The following is a 16,069-nucleotide window of genomic DNA, read 5'->3' on the forward strand; positions in this document are numbered from 1 at the left end:
ATTATACTTTTTATTTATGTTTTATAATACTCTGATTTTAAAATTAGGAAAGACATTTGATATAACATACGTCAGAGTACTATTCGAGTCACCCCGGCCGGAAAGCTGGGGTATCTACAAGCGGAAAAATGAGAAGTCGCCGTGGGAGGCTTATCAATTTTATTCAGCGACGTGCCGGGACACATACGACCTGCCTGAATCTAAAGAGACTATTCGCGGTGACGACACCCGCGTACTATGCACCTCGGAATTCTCTGACATCTCTCCACTCACTAAAGGCACTGTCGCCTTTTCAACTTTGGAGGGCCGACCTTCCGCCTATTATTTTGAAACCAACACCGAACTTCAGGCAATTATATAATTAAAAACAATATATTCTTTGTACATAACATTCTTATAACTTTAATTCTATTTGTAATATACAGTAAAAATTTGTATTTTACATTAAAATATTTTGATTCATTAACAAGCTCAGGGAATTGTTATAATCAACCATAAAAAATTAGAATTGATTAAAGAATATTAATAATTTAATAAACTTAAAGTAAGAAATATAATTTGAAAAAATAAAACTTCTTTAATTATAAAATTAAAAGTTTTCGTAGTTTGTTTATGTTTATCATAATTGTTTAACGGGTGGCTTAAGAGACGCGATTTATTTTATAGGAATGGGTGCAAGCATCAGATTTGAAAATTACTCTAGACAGATTGAATACGTTCGGCGATGAGGTTTTCGGCGACGCGCAAGTGCTGAAATCTTATTATTATGCGATAGCTGATATAGCAGTCGGTGCGAGATGCGCTTGCAATGGCCACGCCGGAGAATGCGTGAACAGCACCAGTGTCGACGGCAAAACTCGCAGAGTCTGCCGGTAATAAGTCCTATCTCTTAGCAATTTTTTATATATACATATATTCCATTATACTTTGATATATGACATCTATTTATCTTCTTTTTCTCTTTTTTCTCTTTTTTCTCATTTCTTTCAAGGTTTCTACGTACGAAAATTTTTTGGAACCATAATTATACTTCTATCACGGGCAAGTGAGAGTAAATAAAATTATCACTGCGCAATAATTGGTGCGCCAAATTAACAAGTAATTTGTATTAATTTTCTTACATTGATATTACATTGATATCTTCGTACGTTTCAGACATTTTTATCCAGACACAGTTATGCACATCGATTATGATTGTACTTTGCTAAAGATAGCTTGAAATAAGTTAAAACATATGAAAGACTGTAAATATCAATGTAAAAAAATTAATATAAATTACTTGTTAATTGAGCGTACTAATTACCACAGAGTAATAACTTATTTAATTCTCACTTGTCCATGATACAAGTATAATTGTAGTTTTGAAATTCGAGAGTCCATTCAAATTTTACATTGTTTAATGTTAAAAATTTTTTGATATCATATGCCAAAATATTTTTTTGCGTCACATACATATTTAATAGTATAGATTGTGTTACGAATATGATTTCTGAATTTATATTTCTTGAAATATGAAGGTAGATGTGCGTTCGTTCATTAGTAATGCTTGCGATCGTCTGTTTTATTAGTTTTGTGAGAACTGATACTGCTCTCTGCATGAATCCCACAATATACTTAATGAACGTAAATTAAATAATGGAACATTTAAATATTATATTTTGAACAGAATGTTGATAAAATATTTTATTTCCAATAAACTAATATTTAAAAAAATAAAATACAATTAGGATCTTTAAATTACTAAATATAGTAATTCTTGTCATTTTACTGTCATCTTTGAGAAAATTGTAAGCAATATTACAATACACCTAATTAGAAAACTAAATTTATTCGCAGATGTGAGCACAACACCGCTGGTCCAGACTGCAATGAGTGCTTGCCTTTTTACAATAACGCTCCTTGGGGCCGTGCCACAACTACCGATGCGCACGAATGTAAACGTAAGTATTCAGTAAATTGGATGCATATTTTAATTTAGTTTTAAGAGCAATATGCAACAGATTTTGCACACACAATTCCTTAATAAATCTGTATTTAAATAAATCAGTATTTAAATAAATATCAAAACTAATATAAACAGCTATGGAAAATCAATGATTTCATTAATTTAAATTGTAGCAAATTGTAGGAGAGAATTTAAAATACATAAAGCAAACAAAAGTTTAAATATTATTGAGTTAAATAAATAATGAAAAGAACAATTATTTTCAAATTCTTTGCTATAATTTTAATTATTATTCTGTTCTTGATCGATTATTATTTTATTCTGTTCTTGATTTTATTTTTAGTTCCATATAATTATCCAAATAATATTTTAATTAAAAGGTTGCTGTGTTAATCTAATCTAAATATATAAATCTAATAAAATTTCTAAATCAATTTAGAAAAGGAATAAAATCAAACTAGAATTGTGTAATAAAAGAAGATAATAGAATGTAACTGTGTTAAAATGCTGACTCTTGTATTTCTATATCTTTATTCTAAAATGTTGACGCATATGTAATGTTACACGTAATGAAATCAATTAAATTATCAAAAGCCATAATTGATTACATGTAAAAAAAAGATTTTTTTTAGTTTAATGTTTAATAGAATTTTATTCGCAAATAACTCGCTTTACTGAAATAACTACACAAGAAACTACATTATGGACTTGGTTTTTCTTTGTATAATACTGTCCGTATCGAATGAGGAACATGGTGTGCATTGCAAAGACCATAAGCGACTGCACCTTCGTATTACCTGATACCAGCTTTACCTTTTACGTTCATCTGCCGCTCTCTTGAGTGGGGATGTACAGCTTACGGCGAAGGTACACGGCCGTTCAATGCACTTTTGTCTGCATTCGGTGTATCATGATAAAGAGTATAACTGTTCACTAATCAAAATTCTCGAAATCCCTAATAAAAGACATAATAAAAAATAAATTTTCGAAAAATATCTTGAGATCAATCTAAAGAAGTGTATTCTAAGTTGTGTATTCTAAGTGTATTCTAATCACATGAAATATAAGTGACAGTGATCTAAGATGTATAACAGTTAAAGTAACAATTCAATAGTTAGACTCGAGTGCAATTAAATATATAAGTATATGATTAAACAATTTTAATTAGATTATAATAATAAGCAGCAATAAAATAAATTATAATGCATCGACCTTTGTGAATATTTTTATATCGGAAAAATGAAATTGATCACGTTGTTAATGATAGCGGATTGCATACTGCTGTGCACGCCACGGAATGAAATACGCCCTCGGTATTCAGAATCCAGTAATTCATTATTTATATTATATCATTTGTATAAAATTATTCATAATTGCATTACGTGAATTTTTAAATAAAATAGAAAAATGAACATTTTAAATAAAACTTTTATATCTTTGTATAAATTTTTTAACTTTGAACTTCAATATTAAGTTATTATTTAAAATTATAAAATTATTAAATAAATATAATTGAAAATAATTAATATAATTATTAGATAATTAGATTCATTATTTGTTTTGATATATCTCATTCTTAACATCTTCCTGCATTATTCTTTTTCATTGCAATATAATAAATTTTAATATTTAATGTTTAAATATAACGATATTATTCTTGTAAGAAGCAGAACATATTTGGATCTCATTTTCCATTAACTGGTTAACTTGTAATTGGATTTAACTTGATGTTTTATCCAATGGGCTTTATTCTTCTATGATAATGTCATGGATCAAGTCCATTGGATGAAACATCAAATTAACCACAAGTTAATCAGATAATGAAAAATCAGACCTCGGTGTTTCTCTTTCTCCCGTATTTAAAAATTCTGCAATTATTAATCTATTAATTCGACTACTTATTAATTCTTGTAGCTTGCAACTGCAATGGATACTCGGACAGATGTTATTTCGACAAGGAATTATATAAGCTAACGGGTCATGGAGGTCATTGCTTAGATTGTCGAGCAAATCGCGATGGTGCCAATTGCGAGCGGTGTCGTGAAAACTATTATCAACGGTCCGAGGATAATTATTGCGTTGCGTGCAACTGTAATGAAATTGGTAATAATGCTACAATAATATTAAATAATACAAATTATGATGATTGTATATTCGATAAAATTGTGAATTAACATCATAATTTTCTTTATATAAATACTATAACATGAATGAATATAAGGTAATAAATAAAAGTATAATGAATTACAGGTTCGAGAAGCTTGCAGTGTAATAGCGAGGGTAAATGCCAATGTAAACCTGGTGTAACAGGAGATAAATGCAATCGTTGTGCGGCCAACTTCTATAATTTCGGTTCACAGGGCTGTACTTCATGCGAGTGTAGCTTAGCAGGATCGGCAAACAATGTTCCCAACTGTGATACTATCACAGGAGTTTGCGTCTGTAAGGAAAACGTCGAGGGAAAACGTTGCAGAGAGTTAGTGCTGCTATATTATTCAACCAAATTTTTGGAAAAGAATATTAAATTAATCAATTTGCACTTTAATATATTGACTCTCGATATGTTTTAATCGTTTTAAATGAGAAACTTACGGCTTTTTGATCTTTTAGCTTATTATTATCAAAAAAATAGTTGAGGTATTATCTGTGCAAGATTATATAGGACTTCTTCCGCATTATGTCTTAACAACGATTTTAATAACGATTCTTCGATTAGTTTGGAGTCAATTTTCTATTACTGTAAATCTAATTTTTTAAATTAGTTTCTGTTGATTTTGTTTTATTCCTCGAAAGTCGAAATTAACCCGAATGCCGAAATTGATTAGGTGTCGTCCAGGATTCTTCAATCTGGCAGTAGATAACGAATTTGGTTGCACTCCCTGTTTCTGTTACGGCCATTCCTCAGTCTGTCGACCGGCAACCGGTTACTCGAAATTGTTCATTGAGAGTATGTTTGTGCGAGGAAACGAACGTTGGTCCGCGTCTGTAGCCGGTAATCCGATTCCATTGCATTACGATGCACTGACGCAGACGATCTCAGCTACTGCACTCGACCGTGACAATGTGTACTTTCTCGCGCCCGATAAATTTCTGGGAGACCAGCGAGCGTCATATAATCAACACATATCGTTCATACTGAGGATAGGGGAAGCTGGACCGGCTCCTACAGCGCGTGATGTAATTTTAGAAGGTGGTAACGGTGAGCAGATCACACAGCCGATCTTTGGTCAGAACAACCGTTTACCGACTGTTACGGTAAGTTTTTATTTTCATTACATTTTCTCGTAATAATATTACATTAATGTGATTCATCTTTATAGTCTCAAGAATACAAGTTTAAATTGCATGAGCACGTCAATTACGGCTGGCAACCACGATTATCTTCTCGTGCCTTCATGTCAATTCTGTCAAACTTGACCGCCATAAAAATTCGTGGGACTTATACTCATCAAGGCCGAGGATTTTTGGATGATGTGAAATTAGAGACCGCTCATCGCGGCGCAGCCGGCGAGTCGGCCGATTGGGTGGAACACTGCCAGTGTCCTCACGGCTATGTCGGTCAGTTTTGCGAGTCGTGCGCGCCCGGATTCCATCACGATCCTCCCAATGGCGGTCCCTTTGCTCTTTGTGTTCCTTGCAACTGTAATGGGCACGCTGATATTTGCGAGGCGGAGACTGGTAATTGGATTTTATTATATCATAAGCTTCAAAAAAAGAATAAGTCAAACTAAATTACAGAAAAAAAATTATTTTATTTAGTCCTTAAAAAAAAATCGAATTTACTTATTGTTACTTTTTGTCGAATTATATTTGTTTAATAAATTTTATGATTTTTTGAGTATATTGCAATTCTTGCTTGTTCTGATCTAACAATTTCTGAAAAAAGTGATAAATTCTTATAAATATATAGATATTTTGAAGCGTCTTTGGAAATGTTTAATAATACTTTGAATATATTTTCTTCTATATTTTAGGGCAATGTATCTGTCAGCATAATACTGCAGGAAGCAATTGCGAGTTATGTAGTAGGGGATACTATGGTTATCCATTGAAAGGAACTCCGGACGATTGCAAACCGTGTCCTTGTCCCGATAACGGACCTTGCATTCTTCTGGGCAACAATCCAGATCCCATCTGCTCCGAATGTCCTATTGGCAGGACTGGTAAGAATATACATAGTTTTTATGAACACATTTTCTAAATACTTAAATATAACATTTCACATAATTAAAAAAGAAGAATTTAATTAATTAGTACATTTATGTTATTTTCCTTCTTTCTTTTTTAATTTATTAAAAATTATATGAAATGTTCTTGTACAGGACCTAGATGTGAAACGTGTTCCGACGGTTACTATGGAAATCCTGAAAAAGGTCTCGCTTGCCGTCTTTGCGATTGCAACAACAATATCGATTTAAATGCAGTTAGAAATTGTAATCACGAAACAGGAGAATGTCTCAAATGTGTTAATAATACAGCGGGCTTTCATTGTGAGGAATGTCTAGCCGGTAAATATAAATTAAGAATTATTTTATAATCTATTATATAATATTTCTTTCACATAATTTCTATAATATGTAATACGTATTTAATTATGTTTTATATTATTATGTTTTATATGTTAGGATATTATGGAGACGCGCTATCAGATCGCAAAGAAGACGGATGTAAGTTATGTCAGTGTTATCCACCGGGTACTTTGGAACTTGATGATGGAAGAGTTGCACCTTGCGATCAATTAACAGGATATTGTGCCTGCAAGCCGCACGTCATAGGTCGCAATTGTAACAAGTGCGAGGAAGGCTATTATCATATTGCGAGTGGGGAGGTAAAATCTCCTAAATTAAAATAAAAACAGTCGATTTTAATAATAATTAATATAATAATTTGTTAAATTACTCATCAAGTAACGTTAATTTAATTAATTTGTTTGTCTCATAAAAAATTTATATCTTTGTGTTACAGGGTTGCATACCTTGTAATTGCGATCTTGAAGGTTCTTACAATCGCACTTGTGACCCGATAACAGGACAATGTCAGTGTCGACTTGGAGTAACGGGTCAACGTTGCGATGCCTGTGAGCCTTATCAATATGGATTCAGTCGCGAGGGCTGCAAGCCTTGCGATTGCGACAGTATTGGATCACAAGATTTGCAATGTGATGCAAACGGACAATGTCCTGTAAGTGCCTACATAAAATTAGATAGTTAATATAAGTAAATTGCAGCAAAATGAGTGTGATCATTAGATTTTAAATTTTATAAAATTATATTTTAAATAAAAAATGGTTATTCAGTTCCTTGTACATATTAAATCATAAACTTATATAAAAATTTTATATATTTTTTATTTTTTTGGATTTTTATTTTTAGGTAATAAATTTACTTCTTTGTATTTTTTGCTTAATATTTTTGACAATTATTGGCAGTGTTTGACGAACGTTGAAGGCAGGCGATGTGATCGTTGCAAGGAGAACAAGCATAACCGTCAACATGGCTGTGTTGATTGCCCCGACTGTTACAATCTTGTACAGTCAGCAGTAAATGATCACCGACGACGTTTGGCTGAGCTCGAAGACACTCTTTATAAGATCAACAGCAGTCCCACTGTCATCAAGGACTCGGATTTCGAGAAAGAGCTCAAGAACGTTCAAGATAGAGTAAAAACGTTATTGACTACCGCCAAGCAAGGATCTGGCAGTAAATATTATTATTATTATTATTGTTATTATCGTTATCGTAATCACATCTGAATCTATTTATTTAAATTGAGAATGAAGTAATAATTATAGTTAAAAAAAAAAGTCATTAAAGTTAAATAATGAATCTTTAATATTATTTATTATAATAAAAACTATAAACAGCTGATGTGATTTCGTTTATAATATTATTGTAAAAGTAAAAACTGATATCCCCTTTAGGTGAGAATAAAACATTGGTAGAACAGCTAGATGAGCTGCGTGAGCAATTAAATAAGATTGACAAAATCTATCAAACCGTGGACGTCACAGCAAATGATGCACGTGATATAACTGAGGAAGGTTTAATCAGTATTGATGAGGCAGAAAAAGTCTTGGATAAAATTTATGAGCAGTTAACGGTAAATAAAAATTTGCTTCTTTATAATAATTTCGAATATTGACTATACATCGAAAAGTTTTAAAAGATTTAGGAATGCATTACTTGGCAACATAATACTTATTAACATATATAAGCTGCAAAATTTCTTTTATCTCCCTCCTCCCCTTTGTCTTTATTTTGCATAAAACATTTGATTGCAATTTTATGAATAATTTTTATTCTAAGTTATTAAGTTATAGTTTTATAATTTTACACTATTATGAATGACAGGAGGCAGAAGACTACTTGGGTACAGATGGAGCAAGTGCTTTAAGTTCAGCGAAATTGCGTGCTGAACAAGTCGGCCAACAAAATCAACAAATGACATCGATCGCACAAGAAGCGCGTGTACTTGCTGAAATGTATGCATTTTACATTGTAAATATGAGTAAATTTTTAACTTATTTTATGAATAAAAAAAGTTTCTAGAAAATTAATTCAAATTTCCAATTTTTTTTATTTGTATTAATAACAATAAACTAATTCTTTATTTTAAAGATCTTTTTAAAAATAAAAAATAAAGAATTATTTATAAATTATTATTATTAAAAAATTTTTTTTGATTGATCTAGTTTTATTAAGAAATTTTCGATGATTATATTGTTATATGATATTATTATTCAATATTGGAGTTCTATTTTTCTAGAAATACGAACGAAGGCAAGAAGCTTCACATGTTAGCAGAGCAGGCGCGAAATACGACAATGGAGGCTTACAATCTCGCAAAGCAAACAATATCGAAATATTCCAATATAACGTGAGTGATATTTTCTTTTTTTCTTTAATTTTATTTCTTAATATCTGCAATCTTTTTTTGTAATCACTATATCTAGAATATAAAAAAATTCTGCGCAGGGATGAACTAAGGAATCTGGAGAACAAACTAGCGCAATTGGATGATCGTATGGATGAAGTGAAGAATCTCACTGCTATAGCAGCTACTAAATCTTCAACTGTTTCTCAAGAAGCGTTAGATTTGCTGATTCTCGATTTAACGCTTCCTGCGGTCGATATCGAGCAATTGCGACAGCAAATAGAAAGCGTTAGCAGTGAGGTAATTACAAAATATTATAAATAAGTATACAGATAAAAAATTATAATATATAAATTTGAATAAAAAGATATTAATTAATCTAAAAATGATAATAATAAAGGCTAGTACTAATACAAAATAATCTATATTTTATGAAATAGAGCTTGCAGATAAAAGAGCAGGCACAACTTTTATTGGAGCAAAACGAGAATTTTATCAAAGAAATGACTGAAAAAATTAAAAAGAGCGAAGAACTTTTAGAAAGAGCTCAAGATCAACAAGCTGCAACTGCCGAACTGTTAGCTGAATTAGATGAAGCTAACGAGACGGCAAATGACGCTGTTAAACGTGGCGATCAGACACTGAAAGAAGCTCAGGAAACTTTAAAGAAATTAGGAGGTAAGTTTAAAAAAAAAACTCTAGAAATGTTTCATTCTACGAAATTAGAAAAACGAGAAAATTTACAAATTTATTCTTAAAATGTTTTTCTTTAAGAAACATTTTTTATAATTTATTATAATTTTTGTATTGTATTAGAATTTGATGCTGAGGTGCAACGTGAACGTGTTAAGGCTCAGAGTGCTTTGAAGGACATCCAGAAAATTGAAGAATTGATCAACAATGCTAATATGCAAGCAATAGAAACAGAGAGAGTGCTAAATGGATCGGAGGGTAACGCTAAAAGTGCACGCGAAATTGCGCAAAACGCTCAGGTATAATTATTTAAATTAATTATATATATATAAAATATTAAATTATATAGTAAATTTATTATTGTATTTTTCAAAATTAAAATTATAACTTTTATATTTTTAGTTTTATTTTTTTATATTTATTTATTGATATTTATTTTTATATATTCGTAATACTCTTATCTATTATATGTATATGAATTATTTTTTTATCTCATACATATATTATTATATGATAATATATTTATATCATAACATTTTATTTATTATTACAGACTTATGCGGATAGAGCAAGTACTAATGCGAACGAAATCAGAGTGGAAGCGAATAAAACTAAAATAGAAGCTTTACGTCTCGGAAACGAAGCTGAGAAGTTGCACCTCCGAGTTGATACTACGGATTCGATGATCAGACAGTATGAAATTCAGATGGCTAAGGACGCTAATATTACCGCCGAGGTAAAAATTTAATTAAATTAGTTAAGAGACGGAAAAAAGAGTAATGGATAAAATATTGTTAATTAATTAATCGATAAAAGAACCAGACCTATTTTTTGTAATTCAATTATCTCTCAATTAAAATTAAAACAAATATTTAAAATTCTAATTTTTAGGCAAACTATAAAGTTGGCCAAGCGAAGACCAACGTGACTCTGGCATCGCAACAAGTTGATAAAGCTTTATCCGAAGTTGCCGCAATTATCAGGGAGCTCGAGAATCTACCAGAAATCGGTGAGTTCTAAAATGGAGTTCCTTCAATCATTTGATTTTTAAACTCCAGATTAATTTATCTCTAACATATAGGTATAAAAACTTATTATGAGCGCTGTGTTGTATAGTCATATTAAATATTAAATATATATTATTAATGATTCGTATTACAAAATTCAATTCAATATTTTTTCTTATGTAAAGAATAAACTTTAATTTTGCACTTTAGATGATGCCGATTTGAATCGCTTAGAAGAACGTCTGGTTGCTGCTGAGAAAGAAATAAAAGCCGCAAACCTGGATCAGCGGATCCGTGCATTGACGGATGCGAAGAATCTACAAACGCAATGGGTTAAAAATTACGAAGATGAAATCAGCAGACTGCGAATCGAAGTGGAGAATATCGATGATATTCGAAAGGCTTTACCAACTGATTGTTATCAGCGTGTCCGTCTTGAGCCTTAAAATTTATTCCCTTACGTCTTATTCATTTTTGTGTCATTTTTTTAGAAGTATATATTATAAGCTATATATAAAACATTTTTCTATGTATCCTTAAGTTAAGACTCAAGGATTTTTAATTTTTTTTTTTTTAGATTGAGAATCTTTTTTTTAGATTATTAAAACCATTTTTTTTTTGTTAAGAAAAGATATTAGTAGAATTTTAGTACGTAATATTATTTGAAAATCCAGATTAGTCTCTTGATTTTCCAGTAATAAATAAATTTCTTAAATAATAGGATAAAAATGACCAAGTTTTTAAAGAAATTTACTTTATAATTTTAGAACAAATATACTTAATGATAACTTACATAGATTCTTAATAATAAAGATTTTGTGATTCAAGGATATAATTTAGAAATTATTTAATAGACTTTTGATATATTTTTTCTGAACAAATAAATTTTTATAATTCCAAACGGCAAGTTTCTTAAATAATTTATGTAATGATTAAAAAGCATTTTGCATATTAAGTTAGGAATAAATTTTGTGCATAGACATACATATGCGCACAGTGGCAATGACAAACATTTCATACCAAAGATTCTGTTGTAGTATATACATTTGGATTTATCGTCATTTATCATTCAATTTGCATTTTTGCTTTATTATATAATTGTTATAATGACTATTAATTATGTATAAATATGTATATAGATCTGTATACATCCGTAACATGTAACTGCCATGTCAATGCATGTTAATGTGTTATTTACAATGATCTAGAACTTAAGAAAATAATTATGTTAATTAGAGATGCAATGGATATCCAATAGCAATTTATCCGAAATCCGGTTGGATAGTTTAGTTATCGGCCGGATTGTAAAAAAGTCGTTTTCCATAATTTGAATAGAAATTATACATATTCAAAATTTTAATTTTCAAAATATTTTATATATATATCGGACCAATCTATAAACTACATACATATTCTTTTATTATGTTTAAACGTTAATTAGCATGTATAATGTAACATAATTAAAAAATTAAATTAAAATAATTTTTATGCCTTTATTCTTTGTTTGTGTATTACATTTTTGTTACATATTTTATTTTTTAAGTATTTTATATTTTTTATAAGAAATATGAGCATTTCTGCATTATTAGGCAATATGTTTCTATCTTCTGTATAAATATTAAATTTTTATAGCATATTTATATTTTACATAAAAAATTCTGTTCATTTTAAAAAAGAAAACAATTAGATTTTCAAGTTTTTAATCTCTTCGTAAAATCCGTTATCCGACTTGACCGGACAAGATCCGATATCCAATTATCTGACAAAGCATTATCCGTTGCATATCCAGTATCCGACAAATCATTATCCGTTGTATCCCTAATGTTAATTTTAGAAGTGTTCTTCGGCCTTTATAAAATAGTGGAACAATGAAAAAGAGAGAGTAACGTAAATAATCAAAATAGTATAATAAAGCTATTTCTGGAATAATATAGAGATAATATACTCGATAAACGTTAAAATCCGTTTTTATATATTAAAATAAGAATAAAATAAAGATCTATTTTCGCCTATAATATTCATTGAAAGACATTGAATAGAATATATATACCTACACGATTTAGAATAAATGATCACTTCGTAGCATTTAATTATAGTCATCTATATTGCTGAATATTGAAATTCCTAATCACGCAGAGACTAGAGAATTCACGTACGGATTCTATTTTTATAATAGGCAAGATAGATAAAAATAAGAGAGCATTTTTATACGAGAACATTCTACAAATTGTAACGTTTGAAGACAATAAATATCTCGAAAGTAATTAAAGGATTAATAATATCTCATTAATTGTGCATCTATACAAGAACAAGTATTAGGTTACTGTTATGCAACATTCATTCATTCCTTCTTTTAACTAAACAATATTATTTCCATTTTTGCAGTTATTCACGAAGTTGATACATGCTTATAACTTCTATACCATTGAAATAATAAATTTGGAAGGTTAATATATGCATATCTGTAATATTTTAAATTTTCGATCAACTTCGTAAATTACTATATATTCTTATCTTTTAAACAAAGAAGAAACATGTCTATAATTGAAAATGTTTTGTTAGCGAAGAAAAACAATTTTAATATATTTTATATTACACAACACTATTATAATTACTATTATAATATATGATTGCTTAAATAGTTTATATAGGCAATTATATAGAAAATACTATTGCACTTATCATTGGTGAATGACATTTAAGAGAAGATCATTATAAATTATTTTAACTCTGTATTTATTTCTAGTATTCATAAAATCTCGCTCTATCAGTAATAGGTCAAACGGACTTAGATTATATTTAAAGCTACAAACGAAATTATTATCGAAGGAAAGGAGGAAAAGGGGAAGAAGCTAGAGGAGACGAGAGATGATTCATTTAATTATAAATAAAATGATTAAAAACACCAATATAGCAGTCAACACTCCAATGGCTACCCATTGTCCCCGATCTAAAACAAACGGAAAGTAACATCACATGCGTCACTCGAGACTTCTTACGAGATCAATGCGAATCATTTACGAGATTAAATTGTGATTATATTTCTATAAAAAAAAAAAGATACTCTTATCGTTTAACAATAATCCTGACTATAGACAAAGATTACATCAAGATTTTGGAATAATTTTTCATATTTTGTTTTTTTTTTACTTTGTCCATAAAAAATGTGGCAAACATTCTTTATTAGTTCATTTTAAATATGATAAAATTATATAAATTAAATAAAATCCATATCGTTTTAATGAGATCAATTATAACATTTACATAATAACTCACGAAATTATGTGTGATCAAATGTATTAAAAACTTCACGAACTATTTAGAAACGTAGCACATATTATTATTAATTATTATTATTACATCCTTTTAGTATATACTTAAATAATTTTTTATAGAATTTTTAAAACATTGGACTAGAAATATAAATAGATAATTTCGTGAGAAATTGTAGATAACAATTTAAAAAAAATTAAGGAAATAGGAATATTTACAGTTGTTTACAGCTCACAATACAAATTGGTTCTTATATTTTATTCGTCAATGTATTCTATATTTTTCTTTTTTCACAATTGGTCGTCGACGAGAAAAAAGAGATAACAATTTTTACTACGTCTTCATTCAATTACATATACAATCTACGCTCTCCTTCTCAATTCGCACATATATATTATTTAACTGTCTCATACAACTGTTTTCTCCAACAAAGAAAAATATATAATTATTATTACGTGTGAATGCGTATATGTTTTAACACATTTTTCTTTTCAATTTTGAAAAGTTCTCACTCTGTTTATGAAGAAGTTATATTTCTTCAAGATAATCTCTAATAATTTATATAAGATTTCTTTTTCTCTTTGAATTTTAATTCTGAAACAGATTCAAATCGCTTCATAATTTTATAATTTATATATTTATAGATTTAAACTATTTAATATTTTCTTAAATGTTTAAATCTTTAGGAAGATTTGATTCCTTAAACTTTTAATATTACATATATTTTACTCCAAGATTTAAAAAATTTTATTTTGTCGTACCTTTAAACTTTCTTAATTCTTTGTCTTGAAAAAAAGATTCTAATTTCTCAAATTACATGTAGTTTTTTAATTATTAGCTTTTTAATTTTTTAATTTTTCAATCGTTTGTCATAATTTATTTTCTCTAAAATTTTAATCTTTTTAAATCTTTATCTTTTCCTAAATTATTTACTTGATTTATGCATTTATTTCTTCAATCTTTCCGGATATAGAACTAAAATATATTTCGAGATTATCCTGTACATTTCTTCAATGTTTAAGTTTATAAATAACCGTACACTATTCTGCAACATACAATTCTACTAACAATAATCCCTCGAAGATCTGGTCCATCCTGATTTTGATACTATACTCACATTTGTCAAAAGAGGGCTCAATATCTTTGGTAATTATAATTATAACAAACTACGCAAACTTACGTAGCAACAGTTAAAATTAGTTAGGTCTCACGTATTATAATACTTTGTTCTCTAAAATTTACATCGGCTGATATAATATATTTATCTATTCATAATCTATGCCCCAAAATGCCACTCGTCTGCATCTAATTAAAGGATCTTAATTTTTTTATATTATCTTCACTTTATTTCTACTTACAATTAGTGCTAATAATAATTAATGAAAAAGGTATAGTAAAAAATGCAACACATGATTAATGTCATTAAATGCTAAAACAAAAAATGTTAATAAAAATTTGAATTATTTTTTTTAGTAAAAATTATAAAATTAGTCAATTATTTACTAAATTTATCTAAATTAAATTTCTAAATAGTAGAATAAAAAAAAGGAAGCTATTAAATTATCTTCAATTATTAAATATTATCTGTTTAAAATAGTTACAATTAATATTAGCTAATTATTAGCCAATAAATTAGTGCCAAAATTATTACAAATTTCTTAATTTTAAAATTACAAAGGAATATTAATTAATAATAATAAAATTACTATTACAATATCAAATAAAAAAAAATTAAAAATGTAATTAACAACATACAATTATTAACATAGTAGCAAAAATAATGTAACTGCTTTTTAAAAATAATTTAGACATAATTTAGTAAATAATTTCATAGAACAAATTGTGATATTAGTCCAGGTTATACGACAGCAAATTTTTTGCAATAATATATTACATACATTACATATAGGCTACCCATGTGCAACATCTCCCTCCTTTCAACGATAATTTTTAAACAAATTTATGAATATTTTTATAATTTAATAGGAGATTGTAAATCTCTCTCTTTTAAATTTCTAAACATTTCTAAAATTATATTTGTTACATAAAACTCGAACAAATTGCGCTACAAATAGAATTAAGTACAAGTAGAATTAAGTGTACTTTTCAGATTTTAAACAAGCTTTTTCTTCATCTAAACAATAATCTAAAGAATAATTGATTTATTAAAAACAATTCAATGACGTCAATAAAAAGTACTGTAACATTTTATTTGTATCCTCTTTTTACACATATATGTATGTATTTCATGTTTTATACATATATATATATATATAAT

The 16,069-nt window shown here is 28.5% G+C and overlaps 2 protein-coding genes across 2 annotated transcripts in view; one reads left to right on the plus strand and one right to left on the minus strand.

The window, feature by feature from the left end:
- The window catches only part of LOC108756905 (laminin subunit gamma-1), a 13,700-nt gene extending 2,690 nt beyond the window's left edge, over positions 1 to 11,010 (plus strand). The window contains exons 3-23 of the mRNA XM_018501071.1: positions 48 to 349; positions 667 to 872; positions 1,837 to 1,940; positions 3,860 to 4,048; positions 4,196 to 4,421; positions 4,771 to 5,200; positions 5,266 to 5,623; positions 5,920 to 6,108; positions 6,268 to 6,453; positions 6,571 to 6,773; positions 6,911 to 7,126; positions 7,374 to 7,644; positions 7,866 to 8,044; positions 8,296 to 8,426; positions 8,711 to 8,821; positions 8,920 to 9,118; positions 9,259 to 9,496; positions 9,635 to 9,810; positions 10,065 to 10,247; positions 10,403 to 10,520; positions 10,729 to 11,010. Of these exons, the coding sequence (XP_018356573.1) occupies positions 48 to 349; positions 667 to 872; positions 1,837 to 1,940; positions 3,860 to 4,048; positions 4,196 to 4,421; positions 4,771 to 5,200; positions 5,266 to 5,623; positions 5,920 to 6,108; positions 6,268 to 6,453; positions 6,571 to 6,773; positions 6,911 to 7,126; positions 7,374 to 7,644; positions 7,866 to 8,044; positions 8,296 to 8,426; positions 8,711 to 8,821; positions 8,920 to 9,118; positions 9,259 to 9,496; positions 9,635 to 9,810; positions 10,065 to 10,247; positions 10,403 to 10,520; positions 10,729 to 10,964 (4,451 nt within the window). The 3' untranslated portion in view covers positions 10,965 to 11,010. The remainder of the gene's footprint in view (positions 1 to 47; positions 350 to 666; positions 873 to 1,836; positions 1,941 to 3,859; positions 4,049 to 4,195; positions 4,422 to 4,770; positions 5,201 to 5,265; positions 5,624 to 5,919; positions 6,109 to 6,267; positions 6,454 to 6,570; positions 6,774 to 6,910; positions 7,127 to 7,373; positions 7,645 to 7,865; positions 8,045 to 8,295; positions 8,427 to 8,710; positions 8,822 to 8,919; positions 9,119 to 9,258; positions 9,497 to 9,634; positions 9,811 to 10,064; positions 10,248 to 10,402; positions 10,521 to 10,728) is intronic.
- Positions 11,011 to 13,275: 2,265 nt separating this feature from the next.
- The window catches only part of LOC108756899 (gamma-soluble NSF attachment protein-like), a 15,502-nt gene continuing 12,708 nt past the window's right edge, over positions 13,276 to 16,069 (minus strand). The window contains exon 14 of the mRNA XM_018501055.1: positions 13,276 to 13,468. Within this exon, the coding sequence (XP_018356557.1) occupies positions 13,392 to 13,468 (77 nt within the window). The 3' untranslated portion in view covers positions 13,276 to 13,391. The remainder of the gene's footprint in view (positions 13,469 to 16,069) is intronic.

This window comes from Trachymyrmex septentrionalis, unplaced genomic scaffold (genome assembly GCF_001594115.1).
Source record: "Trachymyrmex septentrionalis isolate Tsep2-gDNA-1 unplaced genomic scaffold, Tsep1.0 scaffold13, whole genome shotgun sequence".
NCBI classification, from domain to species: Eukaryota; Metazoa; Arthropoda; class Insecta; order Hymenoptera; family Formicidae; genus Trachymyrmex; species Trachymyrmex septentrionalis.